At 38.2% G+C, this 27111-nt stretch overlaps 1 protein-coding gene across 1 annotated transcript in view; it reads left to right on the top strand.

Moving 5' to 3' along the window:
• Window positions 1-27111, top strand: part of LOC308704514 (dynein axonemal heavy chain 11) — a gene marked incomplete at its 5' end in the record, with an annotated part of 86182 nt that overhangs the window by 41866 nt on the left and 17205 nt on the right. The window contains 12 exons of the mRNA XM_081388885.1: window positions 2296-2438; window positions 2551-2712; window positions 9278-9511; window positions 10805-10951; window positions 11064-11177; window positions 18945-19088; window positions 20657-20839; window positions 21594-21695; window positions 21809-21943; window positions 24134-24307; window positions 24502-24737; window positions 24864-24986. Coding sequence (XP_081245011.1) covers window positions 2296-2438; window positions 2551-2712; window positions 9278-9511; window positions 10805-10951; window positions 11064-11177; window positions 18945-19088; window positions 20657-20839; window positions 21594-21695; window positions 21809-21943; window positions 24134-24307; window positions 24502-24737; window positions 24864-24986 — 1897 coding nt within the window. The remainder of the gene's footprint in view (window positions 1-2295; window positions 2439-2550; window positions 2713-9277; window positions 9512-10804; window positions 10952-11063; window positions 11178-18944; window positions 19089-20656; window positions 20840-21593; window positions 21696-21808; window positions 21944-24133; window positions 24308-24501; window positions 24738-24863; window positions 24987-27111) is intronic.

The following is a 27111-nucleotide window of genomic DNA, read 5'->3' as shown; positions in this document are numbered from 1 at the left end:
GTATACTCGCCACTTCAACAATAACAACACTGCTTAATTTGTCATTTTTGGATAAATACTACTGTATCCAGAATACCTAGTAACATTAAAGGGGGGGTGAAACACTCAGTTTCAGTCAATCTCATATTAATCTTGAGTACCTATAGAGTAGTATTGCATCCTTCATATCTCCAAAAAGTCTTTAGTTTTATTATATTTATAAAAGAAAGATAGGCTGTACCGAGTCTTTCCGGAAAAAAACGAGCAGCTGGAGGCGTGCTGTGTGGGCGGAGCTAAAGAATCACGAGCATACAGAACGCGTTTTTGCTTAGAAAAACGTGAGATGGGCAGTGAAATGGGGGAAAACACGAGGTCTCGAGAGTTTTTTAAAAGTAGAAATGATTTTAACTTGAGCGCAGTGTTTTTAGAATACCATGTCATGCGCGAGTTTTACAACATTTGTGTGTGTTTACTCGTGGTTTATGAGGACATGGATTGGTTTATGGATTATTGTATGTGACTTAGCAGTAGCAAGCTGAACAGTTTTGCACATCAGACTAGTATTTTCATAGAAAAAGAATAGTATAGTAGAATAGTAGCGCATTTCAATGAAGAAGTGCGCTTTGTGTGAACGGCCCTAGGTTTATTATGAAATAATTCATTTATTTCAACATATTTTCACACTCTTTGTGTATTGTTGTTTGGAGTGGTTTTACAATAAACAAGCAGACACCTACAGTGGCCAGCTAAACAAATGTATTTAAACACACACACACACCATACATCGCATGCTCCATAGATACATTAACTATAACGTTACGTGATCATGTTGTTTACTTGCTGTGCTTACGCGCCGATAGCTAACAACACACAGGCATTTGAAGCAGTTTTACTTAACGCCTGCGGTTCCAACGCACGACCGTGAACCTTTATCGTCGGGACTGCTCCATCCTTAAGCATTAGACGATCTGCAAATCCGGCAAATACTTCCCTAAAGCCGAGCACAGCGCTTTGATGGGCGTACTGCTTTCGCTCTCTCGCTCTGGTCTACGGGTGCGCGCGCGCCCTTCCGGGAGGCGAATTTTTTTTTTTGCAGGGTGGTAGTGGAAAACTCATTAATATTCATTAGGGAAGTCATACCTGATTGGTCTGATGACCTAGCCCTAACCCCACCCATAAACCTACCCGTCACTGGGGTCTATGCATAGACTGTAAAAAAAGATGGACGACGCCCCTTCGCTCTCTTCCATTGATAAGAACTGAAGCCGCCAGTGTCCCGATATGGCGCTGACATATTGGAACTTGAGTCTGCGCAGTAGCGATTTCGGGACCAGACCTGCGCAGTTGTGAGCAGGAAGTAAAGCCGCGAAACCAACGCTCCGCCCTCACTCTCGCAAAGAGAGTGCATTCTGCACACTTTTTTAAAAATTGATTGCAGTACGACAAGAGGCGTGTTAAAATAAAGTAAATACAATCTCCTCAGTCCTCCGAAGATCCCGAAAAAAAAAGTCTGTTGGTGCTTCAGTGACTACTTCGCTCAGAGAACCTGTCAATCACAGCTGTCAATCATGACGTTATACCACCGCATCACGTAACTAACTAAAAACCAACATATTTTTGAAACAGACACTTGAACTTACATCAGCGTGATAAAAACGACAGCAAATGAAAGAAACCACCTTTGGAAAAAAGATATTTGAAGTGTATTTAATTGTTTAGTTGGTCTCACGTCCATTGAATAACACGGGGAGGCGGGGCTTATGACCTATACTAGGACCAGTCACCGGGGGGCGATCGAGACGTTTTGGCTTCACTTTTCAGGGCTTGTGCGGCACGCTTGGGTCTATGTGATGACCTACCCCAACCTGCCCCTAAACCTACCCGTCACTGGGGTTAAGACCAATCAGGGATGACTTCCCTAATGAATATTAATGAGTTTTCCGCTACCACCCTGCAAAAAAAAATTTTTCGCTTCCTGGAGAAGTGCCCTTAGGACGCGTATAACGAAATTCCGCCCCATCTGACGTCACACATGCCCATATTTGAAAAAAACTTTCTGAAACTTGTGACAAACCGGAAGGAGTATTTTTGGTACAGAAATACTCCATCAAACGTACAACTTAATTTTTGAAACTTCGTCCATGTTTAGCATGTGATTCCAACTCTTTAACAGTGTAAAAACTCAGTATGCATGAAATAGCATTTCACCCCCCCCCCTTTAACAAGTACCTAAATGTTACTTGCTCAATGTAAATGCATTCATGTACGTGACCCTTTTAAGTGAAATGAATGTGTTCTGTGGCGGTCTGACTCCAGGTGAGATCCCTGATTTGTTGAGTGAAGAGGAGGTGGATGGTGTTAGGAAAGCTGTGAGGAGTGAGTTGCGGGAACTGGGCCTTCTGGACAACTATGAGAACTGCTGGAGCTTTTTTATGAATCGAGTGCGACAACAACTCAAGGTCTCACTGCAATGATTGTGTCTTTTTTTTTTATACGTCTGATTTATTTTGCATATCTTGTTTGGATTATAGATAAGCATCTAAAGTGTGTGCATACTGTATGTGTGTGTAGGTCGTGCTCTGCATGTCTCCAGTAGGTAATAACCTGCGTCTACGTGCCCGGCGTTTCCCAGCCCTGCTGAACTGCACCACTCTGGACTGGTTCCAGGAATGGTCCCTGGAGGCCCTCCAGTCTGTCAGCTTGAAGTTCCTGCAGGACATCCCAAGTATTCAGGTAAACCCAAGCTTCAGTCAGTCAGTGGAAGTAGCTTCATTGAATTTCCACACCAGTACTTCACCTATAAATGCTCCTTGTCTGTAAAAGTTTTGGCTACAGCTCTTGCATAGTCATGGGATATCCCAAAGGCCCCGATATACTCAGGGTAAAGATCTTTTTCATTCTTCGCTGTTGGCAAACATCCCGACATTGCCCACTCTTCTGGGAGCGGCATTTAGGTGAATATGTAAATATATGCCGCATGCTTTCGTCTCAATAACAAAAACACAACAAAAAATGACAGTGGTGAGAAAACAGCAGTTCAAAAAGTATCTGGTCAACCGGATAATATTTCCACGTCAAAGAAGGCTGAGCCTCAGAGCCACACCTACCTATGTAATCGGCATGGATCATAGCTCGAAGGTGTTTACCAGCTGGAACTTTTCTGGAAAATTCCCTGTCAAGCTGTTTCGAACTCACAAAACAAACTCCAAACAAACTTGGTTTTGGATTGATTTAATTGATTTTCACACCAGTTCATTCTGGCCAGGTCATCCAAAAATAAAATGAAATTCTCAACTTTTCATTCCAATCCCATATGACAAGCAGACATGTTGGCCACTGTCTTCCATATTATAAAAGCAGAGGGCAAGATTATGACATTATTTACACATTTGGGTGAATAGTGGTTAAACAGGGTGTTTGTAGTCTTTCTGTCTTTAATAATTAATAAAAATAAGTTTAATTCTCTTGTTTCTATTAGTTTTTTAATGCCATATTGATTTATAATTTACAGGAAGTTGTTTTAATTCTTTCAATAGGCTTAGAAAAAATAGGTTTCATTTATCATCGTACAGAAAAACGAAAAGGCTAAAAGACACTATAATTCTTTCGATGAGTGTTCTCTCCTCGCATTTACATGTGCACCAGATTCCTCATCATTAGCTCGACTCTGAAGTGAAGACAAATGGCTGATCACATGCACAGTGAGCTCAATGACAGATGCAGTTTCTCTCTCTTTCGGCATTGTTATTTTCCCTGCACCAGTGGAACGATCACTAAGCAGGATCATTTATGCTAATAAAGCATCAGTGATTAATACACACAGACTGACCCCCAGAGAAGCCACAGCTGTTTCAGCCAGACTGTGTGTATGTACTGGAGTTTGTACATGAATGTGTGAGTGTGTTGACTCATGGCCAGCTGTGGGTTTGTTTCCTATTTGTGTATTTCACTCAGTGCTGGACTATAATACTGGAGTTGAATTTAGGGATTTCAGTCAATTAAAATATGTTATCACAATTAATCTAAAAATGTTTGTAGATAACACAATGAGTTGCTTTTTAAGGAAAGTTAAACAATTTGTTTGCCTTTGTGTAACTCAGCAATTTGAGTGTATGAGAGAAAATAATCTGCAACAGTCAACTCACTTGCACAGCAAAAATCTTCTTAACTTTGCAAACTGCATCAAAACACACAGTAAATGCAAAACGGGAACTTGCAAAAACATTTTTCTATAAAAAATTATAAATAATAAAAAGTATTTAATAATAATAACTAGATGTACCGCATCGTGGTACAAAATATGACCGCCGCTCAGGCCTGCACTGGCTTTCCACAAAAATAAATGACGTTGAGTAATTTGGCTGTATTGCATGTTTATGTATATACCTAAAAAAAGTAGTAGTATGTGCATGTCTGTCTGTGTGTGTGTGTGTGTGTGTGTGTGTGTGTGTGTGTGTGTGTGTATGTGTGTGTGTTTGTGTATGTGTGTGTCTTTGTGTGTGTGTGTCTGTGCGTGTATGTATGTGTGCGTACATGTGTGCGCGTGTGTGTTTGTGTGTGTGTGTCTGTGCATGTGGATTTGTATGTGTGTGTATGGGTGTGTGTCTGTGCGTGTGGATGTCAGTGTGTGTGCATGCTTGCGTTTGGGGGATAGTGGCCCCCGGGGACCAAACGAAATTTTTCCTTAGAAGTCTAGTGGGGCTACATGCCCACCAAATTTCATGTTCCCCGGTGTTTCGGTGTCCCTGGTATCGTTGACGAAAAATTTACGGGGGCCCCAGCGCAGGGGGGGAAGTGGCCCCCGGTGACCAAACGAAATTTTTCCGTAAAAGTCTAGTAGACCAACATACCATAAAAATTTCTTCATCCTCGGTGCCACGGTTCAGGTAGTTATTTAGGAAAAACTGCATTTTTTTGGGTTTGGGGGGGCCCAGCGCGGGGGGGGGGGGGAGTGGCCCCCGGGGACCAAACGAAATTTTTCCGTAGAAGTGTAGTGGGGCTACATGCCCACCAAATTTCATGTTCCCCGGTGTTTCGGTGTCCCTGGTATCGTTGACGAAAAATTTACGGGGGCCCCAGCGCGGGGGGGAAAGTGGCCCTCGGGGACCAAACAAAATTTTTCCGTAAAAGTCTAGTAGACCAACATACCATAAAAATTTCTACATCCTCGGTGCCACGGTTCAGGTAGTTATTTAGGAAAAACTGCATTTTTTGGGGTTTGGGGGGGGCCCAGCGCGGGGGGGGGAGTGGCCCCCGGGGACCAAACGAAAATTTTCCTTAGAAGTCTAGTGGGGCTACATGCCCACCAAATTTCATGTTCCCCGGTGCTTCGGTGTCCCTGGTATCGTTGACGAAAAATTTACGGGGGCCCCAGCGCGGGGGGGGGAAGTGGCCCCCGGGGACCAAACGAAATTTTTCCGTAAAAGTCTAGTAGACCAACATACCATAAAAATTTCTTCATCCTCGGTGCCACGGTTCAGTTAGTTATTTAGGAAAAACTGCATTTTTTGGGGTTTGGGGGGGCCCAGCGCGGGGGGGGAGTGGCCCCCGGGGACCAAACGAAATTTTTCCTTAGAAGTCTAGTGGGGCTACATGCCCACCAAATTTCATGTTCCCCGGTGCTTCGGTGTCCCTGGTATCGTTGACGAAAAATTCAGTACGGTGACGAAAAAAAAAAAAAAAAAAACTTTGACAATCCCTATATGACCGCTTTCGCTAGCTACGCTAGCGGCGGTCATAATAAGACGAAAACAATTCAATAGAAACGACTTTCCCTACACTTTATGAATGTTTTTGCCATTGTCCTGCAGTTCTTCACTGGTATTGAATTTCAATGAATAAAGATATTTTGCTCATGGGTGATATTTACATTTACATTTACATTTATTCATTTAGCAGATGCTTTTATCCAAAGGGACTTACAAATGAGAACAACATAAGCAGTTAAACTAACAGTAGGACAACAATATGCAAGTGCTATGACCCTTCTCAGTTTAATCTAACGCAGTAAATGTAAAAAAAAAAAAAAAAAAAAAAAAATTTATACAAAATAGAAGAGAAAGTGTTAGTATAACTGGATCAAGTGCTGCCGAAAAAGATGCGTCTTCAGCCGTTTCTTGAAAGTGGCTACGGACTCAGCAGCTCTGGTTGAGTTAGGCAGATCATTCCACCAGCAGGGAATGATCTGGTAAAAGTCGTGGTAAAGGTCCAAGAAAGACATTTTGTGCCTCTTTGAGATGGCACCACAAGACGTCTTTCGCTTTCAGAGCGCAAGTTTCTGGATGGCACATAAGTCTGAAGTAATGAGTTTAAAGGGTTAGTTCACCCATAAATGAAAATTATGTCATTAATGACTCACCCTCATGTCGTTCCAAGCCCGTAAGACCTCTGTTCATCTTCGGAACACAGTTTAAGATATTTTAGATTTAGTCCGAGAGCTTTCTGTTCCTCCATTGAAAGTCAATGGACGGCATACTGTTCACATCCAGAAAGGCAATACAGACATCATCAAAGTAGTCCATGTGACATCAGTGGCTCAATCTTAAGTTTATCAAGCGTCAAGAATACTTTTTGTGCGCAAAAACAAACAAAAATAACGACTTTATTCCACTATTCATTTCCTTCTCTCTGGGCCTCGTAGTGTTTTTGCGCAGCGTGTCTGTGTTGCACGTCACCATGTAGGCTCACTATTGGCCGACGCTGGTCATGTGTGATGCGTGATGACGTGCAACACAGACACGCTGCGCAAAAACACAACGAGGCCCAGAGAGAAGGAAATGAATAGTGGAATAAAGTCGTTATTTTTGTTTGTTTTTGCGCACAAAAAGTATTCTCGACGCTTGATAAACTTAAGATTGAGCCACTGATGTCACATGGACTACTTTGATGATGTCTGTATTGCCTTTCTGGACGTGAACAGTGACACGTCCATTGACTTTAATGGAGGAACAGAAAGCTCTCGGACTAAATCTACAATATCTTAAACTGCGTTCCGAAGATGAACGGAGGTCTTACGGGCTTGGAACGACATGAGGGTGAGTCATTAATGACATAATTTTCATTTTTGGGTGAACTAAACTCCCTAAGTAAAAGGGAGCAGAGCCAGTGGTTGTTCTGTAGGCAAACGTCAGTGACTTGAATTTGATGCGAGCAACTGGCAACCAGTGCAATTTTGTGAGGAGAGGAGTGACATGTGCTCTCTTCGGCTCGTTAAAGACCACTCTGGCTGCAGCTTTCTGGATCAGTTGCAGAGGTTTGACTGCAAGCTGGAAGACCAGCCAGGAGAGCATTACAATAGTCCAGTCTGAATAGAACAAGTGCTTGTACAACATTAGGCATCAGAGCATGCTACACAACTCCTTGTCCAAGGCAAATCTACATGACTGGGCAGTTCTAGCAATGTGGGCTGTGAAGTTCAATTGATCATCAATTACAACTCCAAGGTTCCTGGCTGACCTTGATGGAGTTATGGATGACGAGCCTAGCTGAATGCTGAAGTTGTGATGAAGTGTTGGCTTGGCCGGGATATTTCACTTGCTGAGCGTTGATAACAGTTAAATTTCACCATACAAACAATGCAAATGACTTTTACTTTTGTTAAACATTTGACTGGGTTTAGTTTTTAATTTAATTACTTATAAGAATAACATTCTTCATCATTTATTCATAAATGGGTGGTACACTCAATAAATACAGTAAAAAAAGTTCTGAAAAAATACAACATGTAATATATGTACTTACTTGCATTCACTTTAAAGCCAAATAAGTTTTAATAATTTGTGGTAATCAGTTACATTTTTAAGTTAAGAAATTCAAAGTTTAAGTAAGCAGAACTGGCAGATTTTTATTTTGTACTCAAACAATTTAATTGCTTTTAACTTGAAATATTTGAGTAAGCTAATTCATAGATTTAACTTAAAATTATCATGTCATCTCAATTTAAATATTTTTAGTAGTGGAAACTTGGCTATCTTAAACTAGCTAATTCAATAAATGCTAACTTGCTAATTGGTAACACAATGCTTTGATTACATTAGCATAGCACAGCATTGAGTATGATATTATAAAACATAACATATATTTGTTCTCAAACCAAGCTCATGCTCCACTCGTCACCATGATGGTAGCCCTACAAAAAACCCAACATAACAGAAACTTTTCTAAATTAGCATAGTAAAATATTAAACTACAGAATCTCCCACTTAACGATAATCTTGCAAAAAAAAAATGTATTATAATTTACTCTCCCTTTTGATTGTCATGGCAAAGCATGCTGGGAAATAAAAATCCCAGCCCAGTTTCAGTTAAATTGTTCATAAAATTCAAAACACTGAAACAATTCAGATTACTTCAAATGTGTCAGTTTTGTGAACTAAAAAAAAAGAAGTTCCAAATACTCATAAAAGTTAATTCGATTGAACTATTTTGTTTCATTTAAGATTACCCTACTTAAACCAGTTAATTATTTTGAGCATTAGGGTTTACAGTGTTTGTGTTAACGCATTAACTTTGGTAACCCTATATAAATTGCATCTCTGTGAAAAGTCAATATAACTATTTATATATATTTTTTAAATTAATTTTTTATATGTTTTGCTCTTGGATTAGATTCATGACCAAATCCCACCTCTGTGCAACATTTATCTTAATGCGTTTATGAGTGTAAAAGTGCTTTATTTCTGACACAGGTAACAGTGACCTTTGGGTTTAAGAGATTGATGGATTATTTACATGCGTTTAACTCAATATGCTGTTTATCAAATAGCATTAAGTCAGGTCTTCATTTATAACAGTCTCTTTTTTCTTTTTCTTTTTTTCTTGCCAGCCAGTTACATGTAAATGTTTTATTGCTTTTCAGTGAATTATGATCTGTGTTCTTGCATCTTTTAAAATGCATTTGCCTTTGTGTGAATTGATCTTTAACGGTCTGATAAATGAGTCAGTCATCAGACAGCAGTGCGCATCATAAATAACCAATAAACAAAACACAACGTGCAGTCTTAGAAAGTTAGAAGCCATGTGACAAACACCTCGCCCTACTTTACACAGGGTGTCACCAGCCTCTGGCCATTATTTTCCCAGCCCTCTACCAGCTTAATCTTCCCTCCTGCGTCCTGCACTTAAATTTCAGATTGAGTAAGTCCAGAAGCCGGCAAAAGACTTACAAACTTGGAGATGAATTCTGGATTTATGAAGATGATATTTCAGGGCCCTTGACAGCCGAGGATGTTAAAGAGCATTTAATCTGAACAGGTCCCTCTCTTACCCTCTCTCCCCACTCTTTCTCTCGTCTTTACAGCCAACTGTTCGGGAATCCATCAGTCTTTTCATGGCCCACGCTCACGTGAGCGCCAAGCAGGTTAGCGAGCGTTACTGCTGCAATGAGAGGAGGCACAACTACAGCACGCCCAAGAGCTTCCTGGAGCAGCTGAGACTTTACGAGAGTCTGCTGGGAAAGAGAGAGAGGGAACTGCATCTGAGACACGGCAGGCTTCAGTCTGGCCTTCAGAAACTCAAGACGACTGCCTCTCAGGTGTGTAGAACCCATCGGCACCACAGTTCTTAACCGACCCGTGTGGACTCCTCAAGGCTGGAGTTGTGGAATTGTGTAGGGGATTTAGTTACTGCTAGTTAATATGCCCAAGATCACTCGCTGGAGGCTGAGGGACTCATAAACCTTGAGTTTGATGGTCTGATGATTGCTTGCCTTTGTGATATAGTGTTTAGTATTCAAATGTTGCAGAGGTTTTATCTGATAATGGAATCTAGATTAAAAAAACAACAAGTTGCTTTTACAACTTTCAGCAAGTCGTAAAAAGCTTTTTGCAAGGTCTTGGAGAGCTGTGCTCTCTCGTGTGTTGGATGAAAGTGATCTAAAGTAAATTTGTGAAATTTTACCGTTAAATGTCTGAGACGCATTGAAAAATCGAATGTAAACCTGTATATAGATAAAAAAAAAATGCTGTTTCTTTTTAATTGTTGATTCAAATTTGTAGTCAAATTGGATTGTTGGTGATGTAATTTATTCAACAGCAGTCAACATTTGAAGTGGATCAAAAAAGTTCATCAATACCCTTTTTTGTCTTGGAACTTTGTTCAAAATTCATGTATAACTTTGATGAAAGGTTTTGATCCACTTCAAATGTTGACTAGTGTAGAATACCGTTCAAAAGGGTCAGGTGTGTGTTTAGGGTCAGTTAGAATTATTATTTTTTTTTTATTATGGTCTCTTAATTTTATCAAAATACCAAAAATATATTATATATGATCATAACAAAAAGCATAAAATAGTAATATTGTGAAATAGTGTTACAATTTGAAATAACTGATTTATTTTAATGTTAAATACAATTACTTTATTCCTCTGATGGCAAAGCTGAATTTTCAGCATCATTACTGCAGTCTTCAGTGTCACATGATCCTTCAAAAATCATTCTATACACTGATTTGGTGCTATTATTATTATTATTATTATTATTATTATTATTATTATTATTATCATCAATGTTGAAAACAGTTGTGCTGCTTTTTTTTCAAGGTATTTTGTCTAATAGAAATTCAAAAGAGCAGCATTTATTTGAAATAGATTTTTTTGCTAATTATATTATAATTGTTTTTACTGTCACATTAGATCAATCTAATCTGTCCTTGCAGAATACAAATATTAATATCTTGAAAAAAACTTACTAACCCCAAAATGTCTATGTTGTACAGTTAATTAAGAACAGAACTCTGCTTCCTGTATTAACCAGTGCTTATATAAGGTAATAATGAATAATTAAGAGATTATCTTATACTAAATGTAAACTTCATATAATCACATCAGGTTGAGGATCTGACCGTCAAGCTGAACTCACAGGAAGTGGAGCTGACGTTGAAGAACCAGGCCGCTGAGGCTCTCATGGCCAGGATTGGCCTGCAGACAGAAAAAGTGAGCCAGAAGAGAAAAGATGCTGACCTTGAGGAGCAAAGGGTAGAGAAACCAAAGCCTTACAGCCGGAGGATCTGAGATGTGTCTTTACTGAATATCAAGATGGTGCTTTAGTATTTCCACATTACTTATGAGAGTGTGTATTCATCTGTAGGTAGCTGCCATGCAAGCAGAGGTGTCACGAAGACTGAGGGAATGTGAACGTGATTTGGCTAAAGCTGAGCCTGCTTTAGAGGCGGCTACAACTGCACTCCAAACACTCAACAAGGTAATATTTAAAAATGTAAAAAAACATACAAAAAAAATGTATGTGTAAATGTAAATTTTATACACTATAATATAATTATAGTTACCTGATCCTCCTAATTATGTAATTACTTTTTAGAAAAGATTAGAAAACTGTTATTTTAAGCATAACATACTTTTTTTAATGGTATTGTGTGTTTGTGTGTGTGAATATGGGCCTGTTTACACCTGGTCACTTCATGCATTTTTACTGATCAGATTGTCAGCTGTCTGATTTATCAAAACGATTCCATTTACACCTGGTCACATAAATGTGTTTTCACAAAACGGATATAAATCCGATCTTCAATTCCCACGCTATATGCAGATTTAATGGAGTTCATGTGAGCTGATAATGCTCTGCGCTGCTCAGATCAAACAAGTTTTGTTCCGCTTTTTGAGCGTTTGCCATTTGATGTTTCTCATACGCAATGCAAATGACAGCGTATAAATCAAAGAGAGTTGGGTAATTTTGTAGAGGCAAAAGTTCAAATTGAAACGTTTAGTTGAAAAGGTCGCAAAATGAAAGCCTACCATTTATTCGAAGTCTGGAACCCCGACGGCAAGTTGGGGCTATTTATAGAATGTGTTTAGCGGGCAACTCATATGCCATCTGTTGGAGACCACTGTTATACTATAACTTAACTATTCAAATATAATGTAAGCATATTTAAAAGTGCAGCCTTATAAAACTAACTTTCTGTCAGTGGCTATAAGCCGACTCTTCTTCCTCAGTTGTTGTTTTTTACACGTATCATGATCGTATTAGTGCCCCTGCTGTTGGCTGTTCATATTGCTTTATTAGACTTTTTTTTTGTGCCGACGGCCCTCGGTTGGACGGTAGGGGTGGGCGATACTCCAAATTTCGGTATCGATCCAATACCAAGTAAATACAGGGCCAGTATCGCCGATATCGATACTGATACCAATACTTTTTCATTTTAAAAGCATGCACTTGAACTTGTATGCACTTTCCTATGCTAGAGCAGTGTGTCATGATTTATGAGGTAAATGCATCATTAATATGCTAAATCTGAATACGTTTTCATGACTACTAAATATTTTGTGATTTGTGCTCTCAACTCGCCTGTAATTATTAGTCAGTGACTTTTACAAAACTACCCTAATTATAGTAAAAGTACTATTGTACACTAGCCTACTGTTCAAAAGTTTGGGGTCTGTAAGATTTGTAATTCTCTTCTGCATTTATTTTATCAAAAATACAGTAAAAACTGTAATATTACAATTTAACATAGGCTATCTGTTTTCTATGTCATACTAAACTGTAATTTATTCAAGTGATCAAAGCTGAATTTTCGGCATCACTACTCCAGTCATGATGATAATTCATTTTAATATGCTGATTTACAGCTCAGGAAACATTTCTTATTATTATCAATGTTGAAAACAGTTTCATATTTTTTGTGGAAACCATGATGCAGAATTATTTGATGAACAAATAACTCCCGTTTGTTTCTCTGTCATGTCATCTAAGCAAGGCTTCGTTTCCCAAACACACTGGTCCTGTGAGCTCAGTAAAGCACCAGCATCGAACGCTCTCTGTGATTTGATTGGTTTCGTCTTGTATCCATGACTAGGAGAAAAAGTTCTATCCTACACAATTATCCGCTAACATTCGCTTATTTTTCCACTTAGAAGCTTATTTTACGCACTGCATTGCGTGCTAAATTAATAAAAATTACTGGTAAAAAAACACACACATTTGGATCGATATTTTTATGTGAGGATCGATCCTTTTCGATACCACGTCAGTATCGATAGTATCGATGCTTCAGGATCGATCCGCCCACCTCTATTGGACGGCCGTTCTGGACTTTTCCAGAACGCACAGATTGTCAGTCCGTCCCTGATGTGCAGCTTAAGTTAGTTTTGATTGATTCACTTCCGTTGCAAAGATCATTAGTTGTTAACTTAGGGGCCGCTAACACAACACCGTTCTAACAGAAAACCCTTAATGCGATCCGGCCGCTCATTTGCACAAAAGAGTGCCTGGCTCAAAAACGCAAACCTGTGAAAACGCTGATGGCGTGCACATGCGTATTACATGTTTAGTCTATAGGTATGCAGTATGCACGTTTGAGAATATATATATATATATATATATATATATTTATATATATATATATAATTTTTTTTTTATATATATATATATATATATATATATATATATATATATATATATATATATATATATATATATATATATATATATATATATATATAATGTGTGCAGGCGTGTAGTCTTTCTTTACAAATTGACCTCAACAAATTACTTGTCTGGCCTTAAAAATGTATAATTAAGAATTATTTATCGCTTCCACATAGCCATGTGAACTGGAATTATTTTGACAACGTTTTATCTGTAGAGAGGTAAAGGGAAGGGAAGCAGACCTTCACAGGGGAGAGGCTAATTAAGGTCTGCATTGTCGTCGTGTCCAGGCGCAGGTCCTTCATCAGAACTGGATACGGCCTGGATCCGGCGGACTGCGGTAAACCTTGGGATAAACAGAGAGACTAATATTAGCGAAGACGCCATTCTTCTTATGATGTAACAAGTACATCAGGATTTATGGGAAGTGTTCCCGGTTCTGGCTGACCGAATCTATGCAGCCTAACATTGAATTATAGAAGTCTATAATGTGTTATGTGTATGCTAGGTCAAAGAGATGTGTTTTTTGTCTAGATTTGAACTGACAGAGTGTGTCTGCTTCCCTGACAATGGTAGGAAGATTGTTCCAAAGTTTTGGTGCTAAATAGAAAAAGGTTCTACACCCAGCAGTCAATTTTGATATTCTAGGTATTATCAACTGGCCGGAATTTTGAGATTTCAATAGACATGTAGGACTATAATGCGTTAAGAGCACGCTCAAGTACTGGGGAATTAAACCATTTAATGCTTTAAAGGTAGATAGGATTTTTATAAAAAACTTTTTTTCAAATTTGTTTAAACTGTCTTTATATACCAATACATAATTAAAATGTAAGTGCTCTGAAAAATAGAGTATAAAAATCGAGTGACTGTAGACCTTTTAATCTGCAATAAACACAGCTCATTATTTCCATTCGGGACTAAACAATTGATTGGTTTGGGCGACTGTCATTCACTCTCGCAACCATGGCTACCACCCCTGTTGCTAGATCTGCCCATATGCGCGCGCACCCGTTTGATTTGAGGAGTGCAAGAGAGGCGCGGAACCTACGAAGAGTAAAATTATGGCAGAGAAAGAGCATTCAAAATTCAAAGCACCTGCATATGCAGTCAGCGAAGGCAAACAAGGCAAAAACTACTTCCTCGGACCCTGGTTGCCCGCACTCTTGAACGACCTCCTCTGCTTCGCCCTCGACCCCGGACCTGTCCTCAAACCGACAATGCGGTACTTGTCTCCGAAGCGTAACGTTAGTCCTCATCAGAGTCAACAATGTTTTCATCATGGAAACTCTTACATGCAAAACACCGTATATGTTATGAATCTTACACGAAATTCACCTTCATCACAGTGTAACTGATGGTAATGGAAAAACGTGTATCAATGCAACCTGTTTTTAGCTTTGCCTTATAAATATAGCTCGTTACCTATAAATATAGCTCGTTACCGAATCAAAGAAAGTATATTTTAAACTTTACCAGTATCGATATGCTAGCTTGATAGTGAGTACTAACAGCCATGTTAGTTGTTTATATTCATAATGATAAAGTTAGGTATTTTATTACATGTGATTCTGACATGATGTCACTGCATGCACTGCGCTCCTTCCTCTCCACTCGTCTCAGGTAAATAAATGCGTCTTCCAGCTGAGCCTGAGCGTTTGGCGTCGCGCGTTCATGTGTTTTGGGGGCATGGCTTTGGAAGGAGCCCAGATGGGAGGGGGTGGAGTGAATGAAAATAATTATCTGTGTTTACAACAGTCGTGAGAGGTCTACAGACACTCGATTTTTATACTCTCTTTTTCAGAGTACTTACATTTTAATTATGTATTGGTATATAAAGACAGTTTAAACAAATTTGGAATGTTTTTTTTTTTTTTGAAAAATCCTACCTACCCTGCCTTTAAGTAATCAGCAATATTTAAAAATGTATACAATATTTAATAGGGAGCCAATGCAGTGTTGACAGAACCGGGCTAATATGGTCATACTTCCTGGTTCTGGTAAGAACTCGAGCTGCTGCGAAGATGATTGTGTGTTAAACGTCTGCGACTTACTTTCACTTTGATTTGCATAGTTTGCACGTTGGCAACAACCAGATGCATTTACACTTGTCCATAGTTTGCACGTTGGCAACAACCAGATGCATTTACACTTGTCCAGTTTGGTCTGGAATGCGGCCCAGACCTCCTCCTGTTGTGGTTTGAGCGCTCGGATTTAAATCTGTCTCGAATGCGTTTCGGAGGGCATTTACAACTGGTCTTTTCACGATCGGATAGCTATCGGATCACAGAAAATGCATAAAGTGGCCAGGTGTAAGAAGGTGTAACAGCCCCTATATGTGCGATGCACCTGTATTTTCTTAAATATATGATGGTGTCAAGAAGGCGCACAACTTTAACCCCCTGAGGTCGGCTATCGCGCCGGCGCGATAGGCTCGTTTTTTTCCGTATGAGTGCAAAAAAATAATAAAATAAAAATATTAATTTTTATCTTTTATGCTTGTTTTGTACATCAATCGATTCTGTTAAATGTGTATTATTTTTGTGTATACTCACAATAAAAACAAAGTGTTGTGCTTTTTGCCAAATAAAGAAAAATAAACGTGATGCGAGTTCTGCCTTCTATCTGCCAGTGTCGTCCATTCTGAAACGCGTCCGAAAATGAACAATAACTCAGCGAATACTCAGTCAAACAGGCAAACAGACATACAGGCATGAAGCTTGAATTCTCTTCTCTTAAATGAAGTAATTTATATAAAAAACAAATATTCTCATGTTGTGAAATCTGTATTAAAAGAGAGCGATTCCAGTCGACCTAATTAGAGCTAATTCAAATGTAATGTGACTCCGCCTACGGAGAGCGCGCACTATTGAAACGCAAATGAATGAGGCAATCCAAGCAAACCTGTGAACGCCCACATATCAGTTTATTCAGATCATTACTTTAACACCGTCTCAGCAGCGCTGTGAGCAATAACAATAATGAAAAAAGTACCTCAAGTGCGGGTATATCGAGGAGCGAGCTGAGGAATACTGTAAGTTTTTTTTCTTCTCACGTGAATCGGGTTTCTGTTTATGAATGAATGAACGGCAGAGATGCGCGCTGTTTACCACAGCTCGCAAAAAGACAGTTTAAATTTAAATCGCGTGTGTGAATGAATGAGGATGTTTTAGCAAACTGTTACTATGAGTAAAAATCGACTGAAATATGTTGAAATAAAATGTAGGCTGTTTGTACGTATTTGTACGTAGCAATACGTATTAAACTGCAATTGTATATGCCCTAATATTTCATAAAAACAACGTTACAGTCAGGCGAAATATGAAAGACAACATTTTGTTGACTAGATTTGAGTACAGTTTTTACTGTAGAATATACTGCCACATACGCTTTTGATGAAAAAAGTAGCCTACCTCAGAAGTGCGGGTATATCGAGGAGAGAGCTGAGGGATACTGTAAGTTTTTTTTTCTTCTCACGTGAATCGGGTTTCTGTTTTTGATGAATGAACGGCAGAGATGCGCGCTGTTTACCACAGCTCGCAAAAAGACAGTTTAAATTTAAATCGCGTGTGTGAATGAATGATGATGTTTTAGCAAACTGTATTACTATACTGAGATGAGTAAAAATCGACTGAAATATGTTGAAATAAAATGTAGGCTATTTGTATAAGCAATACGTATTAAACTGCAAATTAACATTTATATGCCCTAATATTTCATAAAAACAACGTTACAGTCAGGCGAAATATGAAAGACAACATTTTGTTGACTAGATTTGAGTACAGTTTTTACTGTAGAATATACTGAATATATATATCAAATAAGCTTTTGTTTAGCAATTTTTATATATTTATAAAATAAAGTCATCAACTAAGATGTTAGCTGTTCCAATTTTGGCTATATTCAAACTAATGAATACATAGATAGGCCTAAAATGTAGGCCTATAATCTTTTTTTTTTTTTACAAAGAAAGAGTACACTTGAAATATTGTTGAAATTTTAATTATTGTTGTAATTGTAATCTTTTTAATAAAATAACAAAACATATTTACAAGGACTTTTTTGTCCTTGCATTGTGGCTCAGTCAGTCAGAGTCACACCTGAATGAATGGCTAATTATACAGAGTTATTATGCATAATGGGTGGGACATTTTGTATTCCAAGGTGTAAACCACTCCTCGTTCACGCCCACTCGCATAATGGCTTTCCAAGCAAAACCTGTTTTACATCAATTTAAATCAATGTATTGTTTTATCTGAACGACAAAGCAAGACTATTTTCACATAATTTTGAAGCCAGAACTCGAAGGAAGAACATCCATTTCTCAAAAGTCTTATTCATGCATATTTATTATGAGTTTTGAGGTCTTCTTTCAGCAACTTTCATTTTTAATTTTTTCAATAACCACGCATAAGCATTATTCTCTTAAAAATAAAAAAATATACATGCATGGTGATCACATATTTTGGTAGCCCTGTTTGTGCTATATAGAGTGAATTTACACCTTTGCCATTAACATGTTTATAAATAACTGAAAAAAGCACAAATGTCAGAGCATGTCAGAACACCTCCAGTGCCCAGAAAACACCTCAGACTCCAGAGGGTTAAAGACTAACTAAACCCCTGGTCAGAGCCTGACTCCACCCACTGGCAATATTTGAAAAATGCTGGAAAAGTAGGCAGAGCCCAGCGGAGAGGAGATGGTCCTCAATGCAGAACATGAAATCCACAGGGAGGAGTCGGATCCAGATCCAACTCCTCCCACCTTACATACCTAAACCTACCAATCTCCACCCCCTGATCCCTAAACCAACCCCTAAACCTACTCATCTCCACCCCTAAACCTACCAATATCCACCCCTTATACAAGATCCGACTCCTCCCCCCGGATCTTGTGTACTGCATTGAGGTGCTACTGGCGGAGAGGGGGCGTGCATCTGAGACGCATCTCTCTTTAGGCAAGGACGTGGTTAGCTGGTACTCTCTGACGTCAGAGGGTACCTCAACTTCCAATAGGAAAATTCAACTGCAGTAGCCACTGTTCAACCTGAAGAGGGCAGCACTCAGACGTTTTTACACCATATTTTGTACAATTAAAACACTTTAAACACAAATGTCAAAAAAATTACTTGAATCAATGAACAGCTCTAATAAAACCCCATTCTTACAGATCATTAACTAAAAAAAGTTGGTTTAGGGTTTAGTTATCCTTTAAAATAGTCATATATCTAAAAGTAAGTAGTGGCATTTCAATATATTAATATTTCTGTTTTTCATTTTACATTTTTATTAAGTATTGAGTTTTGGTCTGAGAACTGGTAAATTTAGCAGTAGTGACTAATAATAAGGACAAAATGAAATTGTGCACTACATTTGTGTTAACTACATTCTAGTAATCATTTCTGGGTCATTTTGAAATGGAAATGTTGCTATTTTAAAAAGTAATTTCAGGTGAATTTGTGGGAAATGTTGTGTCCCGTGACTCATACATCACAGCATCCACCTGTTCAAATATTTGTTACCTGATTTTGATGGTTTAAAGGGGCAGTTCAGTTTTTCTTCCTCCTTTGTGTCTTTTAGGTTAATCTGACAGAGTTAAAGACGTTCCCGAATCCCCCGGAGGGTGTGATTAACGTCGCCGCGGCTGTGATGGTGCTGCTGGCTCCACGCGGGAGAATCCCAAAAGACCGCGGATGGAAGGCCGCCAGAGTCTTCATGGGCAAGGTGAAGGCATTGCTCTATATGACAATAACACACCCAGTGCTGTCTGATTCATGCAAGTGTAATCCACAACCAGCCCTTGACCCGCAGACCCCGCTAACCTGGTACAGTGTCATGAATACTCCATGTTATGAAAGCACTTCTGTGGAAGAGAATATTAAATACATGTCACATGAGATAGAAGTGGAAATATTAGGGAATGGTTGATTTATGAGGTCAGCATGAAGGGGAGGAGAAGGCTTTTGAAAGTGTGTTGTGTGATGCATCAGATGGATAAAGAACTAGGATGCATATTCAGAGGTTGCAGGTTGAGCCCTAAGTAGGAACGACCCAGGAATGAAAAAAGGTCATAACTGTGCTTTATTACTACTGTGCCCTTCAGTGCAACACTTTACCCCAGATTGTTTCATGTCCAGTGTTTGTGCATTTATTCTTCTTTAAGATGCTTTGAAATAAATGTGTGTGCAATTTAATCTGTACTTGATATGTTGTGTTTACCTAATTTCCCTAAATTAATTATTTTCTGAATTAGTTTTGTATTTTTGTATTTTAATGCACTGAACTATATATACACTGCAATGCAAAAGTTTGGGGTTAGTAATTCTTTGTTAGACATTTATAATGTTACAAAAGTTTCGATTTCAAATAAACGCTGTTCTTTTGAACTTCCTATTCATCAAAGAACCCTGAAAAAAACATATCGCAGTTTCCACAAAAATTTTAACTGTTTAATTATATAATTATAATAATAATTAGGGCTGTCACTTTACGTTCGAAAATCGATTGCACAATCGATCAGACCAACCAACGCAAGTTTCGAAAACGAAAATAGAGAATCGATTTTAACGGTCTTTTCACGGAGCGCGTCCAGCTCGTCACGATACGCCCGCAGCGAACGCGCGTCACACAGCAACTACAGGCTCTGACAAACACGCATAACAGGAAAGCATAATGTGTCTCTTTTTACAACAAAATTGGGAATTCTGCCGGTATGCAGACAGTCTCATGCATACAGATACAGATTCGGGCTACAATCGCCTACTTAGGCGAAATTTGTTTGACGTTTCTAATAGTAAACACAGGCATATTGAAGACTGCAGTAATGTTTTTCATTGATGTTATGGCAGTCCGAAAACGAAATTTGGATTTATTGTTTTTCGAGAATGTTGCACTCCTGTTTGTTATTGTGCACGAAACTTCACGCCAATAAATCATGAGGAAAATTTGCTGACTTGTGCGCGTCTCCAGCGCCCTCTTTACGTTCGTCCTAATGCCTGTTAGTTGTCCGTGGATTTGCCCATATTTGGCGTTTAAAATAGAAACGTCTTCAGACATGGAAAATCGATTTTACAATCGATTCAATGAACACTTTCAATCGATTCAATCGAACAGGATTTTTTCACAAAAGTGACAGCCCTAATAATAATAATAAGAAATGTTTCTTGAGCACCAAATCATCATATTAGACTGATTTCTAAAGGAAAAATAGGCAACATTATAGTTTTTTTTTTTTTTAATATATAATGATATATAATATATAATAATGATGTAATCACTCTCTTCATCTGTAGGTGGATGACTTTCTGCAGGCACTACTTTGTTATGATAAAGAGCACATCCCTCAGTCCTGTCTGAGCGTAGTAAAGCAGGAATATCTGAGAAACCCAGAGTTCCACCCCGATCACGTCCGGACCAAGTCCTACGCAGCTGCAGGCCTCTGTGCGTGGGCCATCAACATAGTGCGCTACTACGAGGTGAGGAAGTGTGACACGTACAGGACTAAAAACACATGAAAGTATTTAAATATGAATGTTAATGCAGTTTCGTGGATTTAAATTCAATACATTTGATTATATTAATTTTAACCTAGTTTAAATAATCTGATTGGTTAAAAAGTTTTTTTAAGAAAAATAAGCTAACTTGTACAATCAATAAATAATTATTTAAAAATATTAGCCTAAGCTGTAACTTTCTTTAAGCCAAAATTGGTTTTAGCTTTAAAATGACAAACAATCATTAAAAAATCAAATATTTTTTCATAAAGAAAAGTCTAACTTCTAAATGTAATAAAGAAATCATAAATATAATTAAACAATCCTTGGGAAATATTTAGATAAAATTAAGCTCTAAGTTTTTTTTGTCAAAGTGGTGTTTAGGTTTTTGTTTTAAAAAGCTAATAAAGTAATATTCTTTAAGAAAATGTTGTTTTTAAATTTAAAATTACAAACAAGCAGATTTAATTTTGTATTATTATTTGTTTATATTAATATATGGATATTAATGCAATTTTAACAATATTTAAAATAACATATTACATTTATAAGTTAGATTTTTTCTTTATATAATTAATTGTTTTAAAAAATCCTTGGGAAATAATTTGAAAATATTGAGCTGTAACTTTATTTAACTCTAAGTGGTTTTTAGCTTCAAAATTACAAACAATAATTTATTTCTAGAATTCAGTTTTTGTTTGTGCACATGTAAGGAAAGAGAATGTTTGTTTTTAAGGTTTATTGTGAGGTTGCACCAAAGCGTCTGGCTCTGGCACAAGCCAATACTGAACTGGAAGCTGCAACTGCAAAACTGCTCGGTGTTAGAAAGAAACTGGAAGTAAGTGAAAAAGATCTCTATTTTATACGGTAAAATCCAAGCACCATAACCAGTCAATAATACTTAATATAGATATAAAGTATTAGTATCTCATAGTAGCTTTGTTCTGACAGGATCTGGACAGGCATCTGCAAAGCCTAACAGCTCAGTTTGAGAAGGCGGCGACTGAGAAACTGTGCTGCCAGGAGGAAGTGACACGCACCAGCCAGACCATTGAGCTGGCCAATCGGCTGGTGGGAGGCCTGCAGGTACTGGCCGGCTGTGAGAGGAGAGGGTCTGGGGTTATAGGAGAGTGCACAGGCAGACCTAATCTCAACATGAGTTTGGCTTCACTCAAAGGGGAGGAGGCCATGGCTTAAATGTTTGGCCAGACGCTGAGATTGAGCGCTCGGAAGGAAGGGGTGCACCACGGCAAATGCACCATTGATCTGGGCAAGGGGCTAGATGGCTGTAGGCCAGTTCGGGACAGTGAAACAAGAAGGGCACATATTCATCTGCTGTCTATTTTCCTGAATGGGGAGATCAGGATAATTGGTTTATGAGGGATGAACTGGATTTGTGTGTACATACTCGACTTTTAAATGGTTTTCTCTTTTCTCACTCCCTGTAGCTTTAATCATATATATATATATATACATCCACGTGAGATTATCTAAAATCTTTAGCACTGGTAATGCAAAAAATAATAGCATAATGTTTCTTTTAGCGCTTTTATTTAAAATGTTCGACTTTCTTATTCAGAGAAATGAATAGGGCTACAATGGGACAGCTTGGCTTTTATAAATATCAAGACAAATGATTTGTCTTTATGCCATTGACCTGGAAGCAATAGTGTTTAGACTAATAAATCAGCCCGTCTATATGTAATCATTAACTTACCTCAAAGCCTTAACAGCTGTTGGAAATTAAAAACGCTTCACCCAGGACTGAGTGATATTCCAAGCAATCCATAATGCATTAGGCTAAAATTATAGTGATTTTTAACTGTCGGGGAATTTATTATGCGACATGTTCTAGAAGCTCGGCCCCTGCAAAGGGAATGTCAGATAAGATTTATCATTGCAGGAGCATCTCTGCGATATTATTGAAGTCTTAAATGAGTACTAAATTGATGCTGAGTGAACATGTAACTAAACTTTCAAAGCCGGTTTAGGTGAATTGTGACTGTATACATTATCGCTCATGTTCTGTCTGTGTTTGATCAATTGCCGTTGGGTTGAGAGTGAGGTTTTTATCTGAGTCTGAAGGCTAGATTTGAGGTTGTAACACGCCTTTAAGTGTTTCTTCTCCTTTGTCTCAATCAGTTTGTCTTGATATTACTGGGCTCACTGTATTTGCAAATATATACTTCGCTGTTCAAAAGTTTGGGATTGGTAAGATCTTTTGCTCACCAAGGCTACATATTTGGTTAAAAAAACACTGTGAAATATTATTACAATTTAAAAAACAATTCTGAAAAATGTCAGTAAGTAATGTCCGTGATGGCAAAACCGTAAATGTAATTATTATTATTTATTTATTTTTAACTTTTTGGGGGGTTTTGTGAGTAGAAATGTCAAATTAAAAACATTTATTAGAAATAGAAAAAATAACATTTTTACAAATGTTATATTTTAAATGTCATATAACAAATGCAACATTTTAAAATGTCAATTTTTTTGTCACTTTTGATCATTTTAATTTATCATTGTAGAGTTAAAGTACTTGACATACTGACCCAAACTTTTGAATAGTAAGGTAAATATTTGTATGTTTATTGAGGAAAATGTGTTTCCCAATTTTCATAACCAAAGTCTCATTTATAAAGTCTTATGATGTCTGTTGTAATTTAACTTATAATTCCATTGGATTAGATACAAAACACCAAACCAAGTGGTTTCTGCAAATAAATGAGGCTTAAACTTTCTTAAAGTCTGCGTGAACCGGAAGTTGCAAACGACTTTTCTCCAGTGTTGTGACGTATTTCCCAGTGAAATGGAATATTGAACAGAGGGCAGGGTTTTACTTTAACGATCCTCCTCTCCATCTCTCGCTCATAGCAGACTAACGGTTTGAGAGGAGTGGTTAAACGTTTCCCAAACCAAGCCGTCAAACCTACGTCATCAGCCATTCCAGACCGGAAGCAACTTTTCAGACTTTGATTAAAGATTACGACGGCAAACAATTTTTTTCTGTGTATTAACTTGCACGGATTAATTTTTCACCATAAGACTAGTAATATGCGTAACATATTAACAAAGTAAATAGGGTCAATTTTGATTTCAGTTGGACTTGGAGCCATTTTGTGGTTTCTTTTAACTGGTCTTAAGGGGATGTGCATCTTGAATTGTTGTTTTGTTACATAATGTATGTGGCTTACGTTTCCAAAACAATTTTGCACCCACTGTATGGGTGCAGTGTGTGTGATTGAGATTCACCCAGTCATTCTCTCACTTCAGGCAGAAAACGTGCGTTGGTCGGAGGGACAGCTGGAGCTGGAGTCTCAGCTGAAGACCGTGTGTGGGGATGTGCTTGTGGCTGCTGCTTTTGTCTCTTATGCTGGATACTTCACACAGCCGTACCGTCACCAGCTCCTTCACGGCGTATTGATTCCTTTCCTCCGAGAACTCCAAGTATGATTCCATTTATTTCTTTTAGTCACATAATATGATTAAATAACAAGACTTGGAATAGTTTATTTGCTAATATTATGGCTTATTTGCCAACTCTCGAGTTTTTTTCCTTTTTTTCTGAGCTGCACTCCAATGGAGCGTTGAATTGAATAGCATCACTAACTGTCTTCCTCTCCTCACACCTCGTGATCCAGACCCCTATCCCGCTGACAGACGGTCTGGACCCTTTACTTACTCTGACTGACCAGGCCACCGTGGCAGGCTGGCAGAACCAGGGTCTGCCAGCTGATCGGCTGTCCGTTGAAAATGCAGCCATCCTGATGTCCAGCCAGCGCTGGCCTCTGATGGTGGATCCTCAGCAGCAGGCCAGCAAGTGGATCCGAAACCTGTTTGGGCCCAAACTGAGAGTACTGCAGTATGGCCAGAGAGGGTAAAGTCATTTTTAGTTCGGTCAAAGATTTTTTTAATATTAAATAATATAAAGAAACATAAAAGGCTACTAGTCTTGAGGCTGATTTGTCTTGTCCTGGACTTCACTTATAATGTTATCATATAGGTATCTGGATGTTATTGAGCAGGCTTTGGCGTGTGGTGAGGTGGTCCTTATTGAAAACATCAAGGAGAGAATGGACCCTCTCCTGGAGCCACTGCTAGGAAGACAAACCTTAAAGAAAGGAAGGCAAGTTTAACTCTGTCATTTTTTTCTTATATTATACCAGTGATTCTCTCATCGAGTGTATTGCAGCAGAAATTACTTAGAAAAATACTTTTTGGCACAGATATTTAGGGATTTTATACTGAGCTCTGAAGAGCTCCAATTTTGTTCTGTGCAGTATGAAACCTAGAATGGAAGATGAATTGGGGTCGTGTGATTTGAATAGAGGTGGAGGCAGCGGTATTGATTCTGCACTCACAGAAGCTGATAAATGTGCATTTGTTTGCTCTTTTTCTTTATGTGTGTTGAATACGGATCAGTTTTAGGCAGCTAGAGTGTTGTGTTTTAACTCTGGGAGAACAACATTGTATTATTGTATATTATATTATATTATATTATATTATATTATATTATATTATATTATATTATATTATATTATATTATATTATATTATATTATTACATGGCTTGGCTGAATTCCAATATAGAATGCGGTCTGTTATTTCTTTATAACAGACCGCTGCGAAGTATAACAGACCGTTGCCATGAAAAACAGCGCGTTGCTATGGACGCGGAACGGACTATTTTCTTTAGCGGAAGCAATACAATCGTTTTTAAATCAATAACCCCTTTTTAAATCAATAATTCGCGGCAAATTATTTATTTATTTTGTAGGTAGCCATGTAATAAGCGGGATAATGTATAGTGAGCCGGTTGTTATAGTGAATAACAACCCCTTCAGGCTGATTCAAGATCCCTCCGCTTCGCGTCGGGATCCCGTTCAGCCTGTCGGGGTTGTTATTCACTATAACAACCGGCTCACTATACATTATCCCTTACTTATATTATATTATATTATATTATATTATATTATATTATATTATATTATATTATATTATATTCAAGGATATTTAACAGGAAAGACAATTAAACATGGGGTCCTATCTAGGTTTTTTTTTTTTGCACTACAAAGGCAAAACACAGTAACTATGACAAAAATAGTTTACAATTTCTTTTGATTAATTTGTATTAATTTAGTATCAATTTGCGTACTCAGTTTTCTCTGAATCTGAAAAAACTAAATACGTATGTCATTTAATTACTGAGTTTTTTTTTTTTTTTTTTTGCACTACAAAAGTAAAACAGTAACTGTGCCAAAACTGGAACTGAGCAAAGTTGAGCTAAACCTGTCTGTCAAAGGAGAGATCATAGTCTAAAAGACTTAAACTTTACATCATTGATTACTCAATTTTAAAATAATTTTTTTAATGAATCTCTATGTATTTGGGTTACTATGACTGTTCACTTCATTCACATTTATATCCTTCAACAGAGCAATTTAAAATAATCAGTTTGATTTCTAGGATGTGTAAATAGATGCAACACCTCATCTGTTTTTCTTGTTTTTCAGTGATTTTGTTTTTCCCTTATTTATCACGTCTTTCTAGTCTTTTGTCCTTGTAGCATTGTACTACGGGGACACCTACTGTCCCACTCTTTTGACCCATAACTGTGGCCCGATGTTTAATTTGATTACAAGTTTATTCCAGCGCCTGACCCACACACCAGTCCATTCCCGTGATTAATCCGGCCCGGGCACGGCAGCCATGATGGATCTGGTGCAGCTTCTCGGATGAAGTTCATTAATAATTGGAATGTTGCAGAGTGTGAAGTAATGAATACTAATTATTCCTTTCATGTCTGACGGAGGAGCATGAGCCAATCCATCAGCTGGGACTTTAATTTGGTGAAGTAATGGTTCTATCAATAGTACATTAATTCCATCTTTTGAAGACATAAAGCCAGAGCGGACCCGGGCCTTGGCGGAACCTTTGGCATGAGAGTTGTTGCCGCTGGCTGACAGGCACAGGGTAATTAGGGAAAAATTAAAAGCCGCCACGTTTGGCCAGCCAGACCTGATTTAATTGAAATGCAGATTGGGATAAATATTGGCTGTTGGGAATATCATCTTCCAGTTGTATTTAACGCCTTTGCCTGTGGTGGCTATTGGGAGCATTTGTCATTCTTTTCTGTTTGCTTCAATTAGGCAGTTGGTGAAACTGGTGTCTAGTGTGGGTGGAAAGTGCTTACTGACTCTTGCGTAGATGTTGAGCTTTTTTCATAGAGCGCTGTTTAGTATGATTTAGTGT

The sequence above is a fragment of the Scardinius erythrophthalmus genome, assembly GCF_964197995.2.
Source record: "Scardinius erythrophthalmus genome assembly, chromosome: 16".
Taxonomy (NCBI): domain Eukaryota; kingdom Metazoa; phylum Chordata; class Actinopteri; order Cypriniformes; family Leuciscidae; genus Scardinius; species Scardinius erythrophthalmus.
This window is presented reverse-complemented; position numbering and strand designations above follow the sequence as displayed.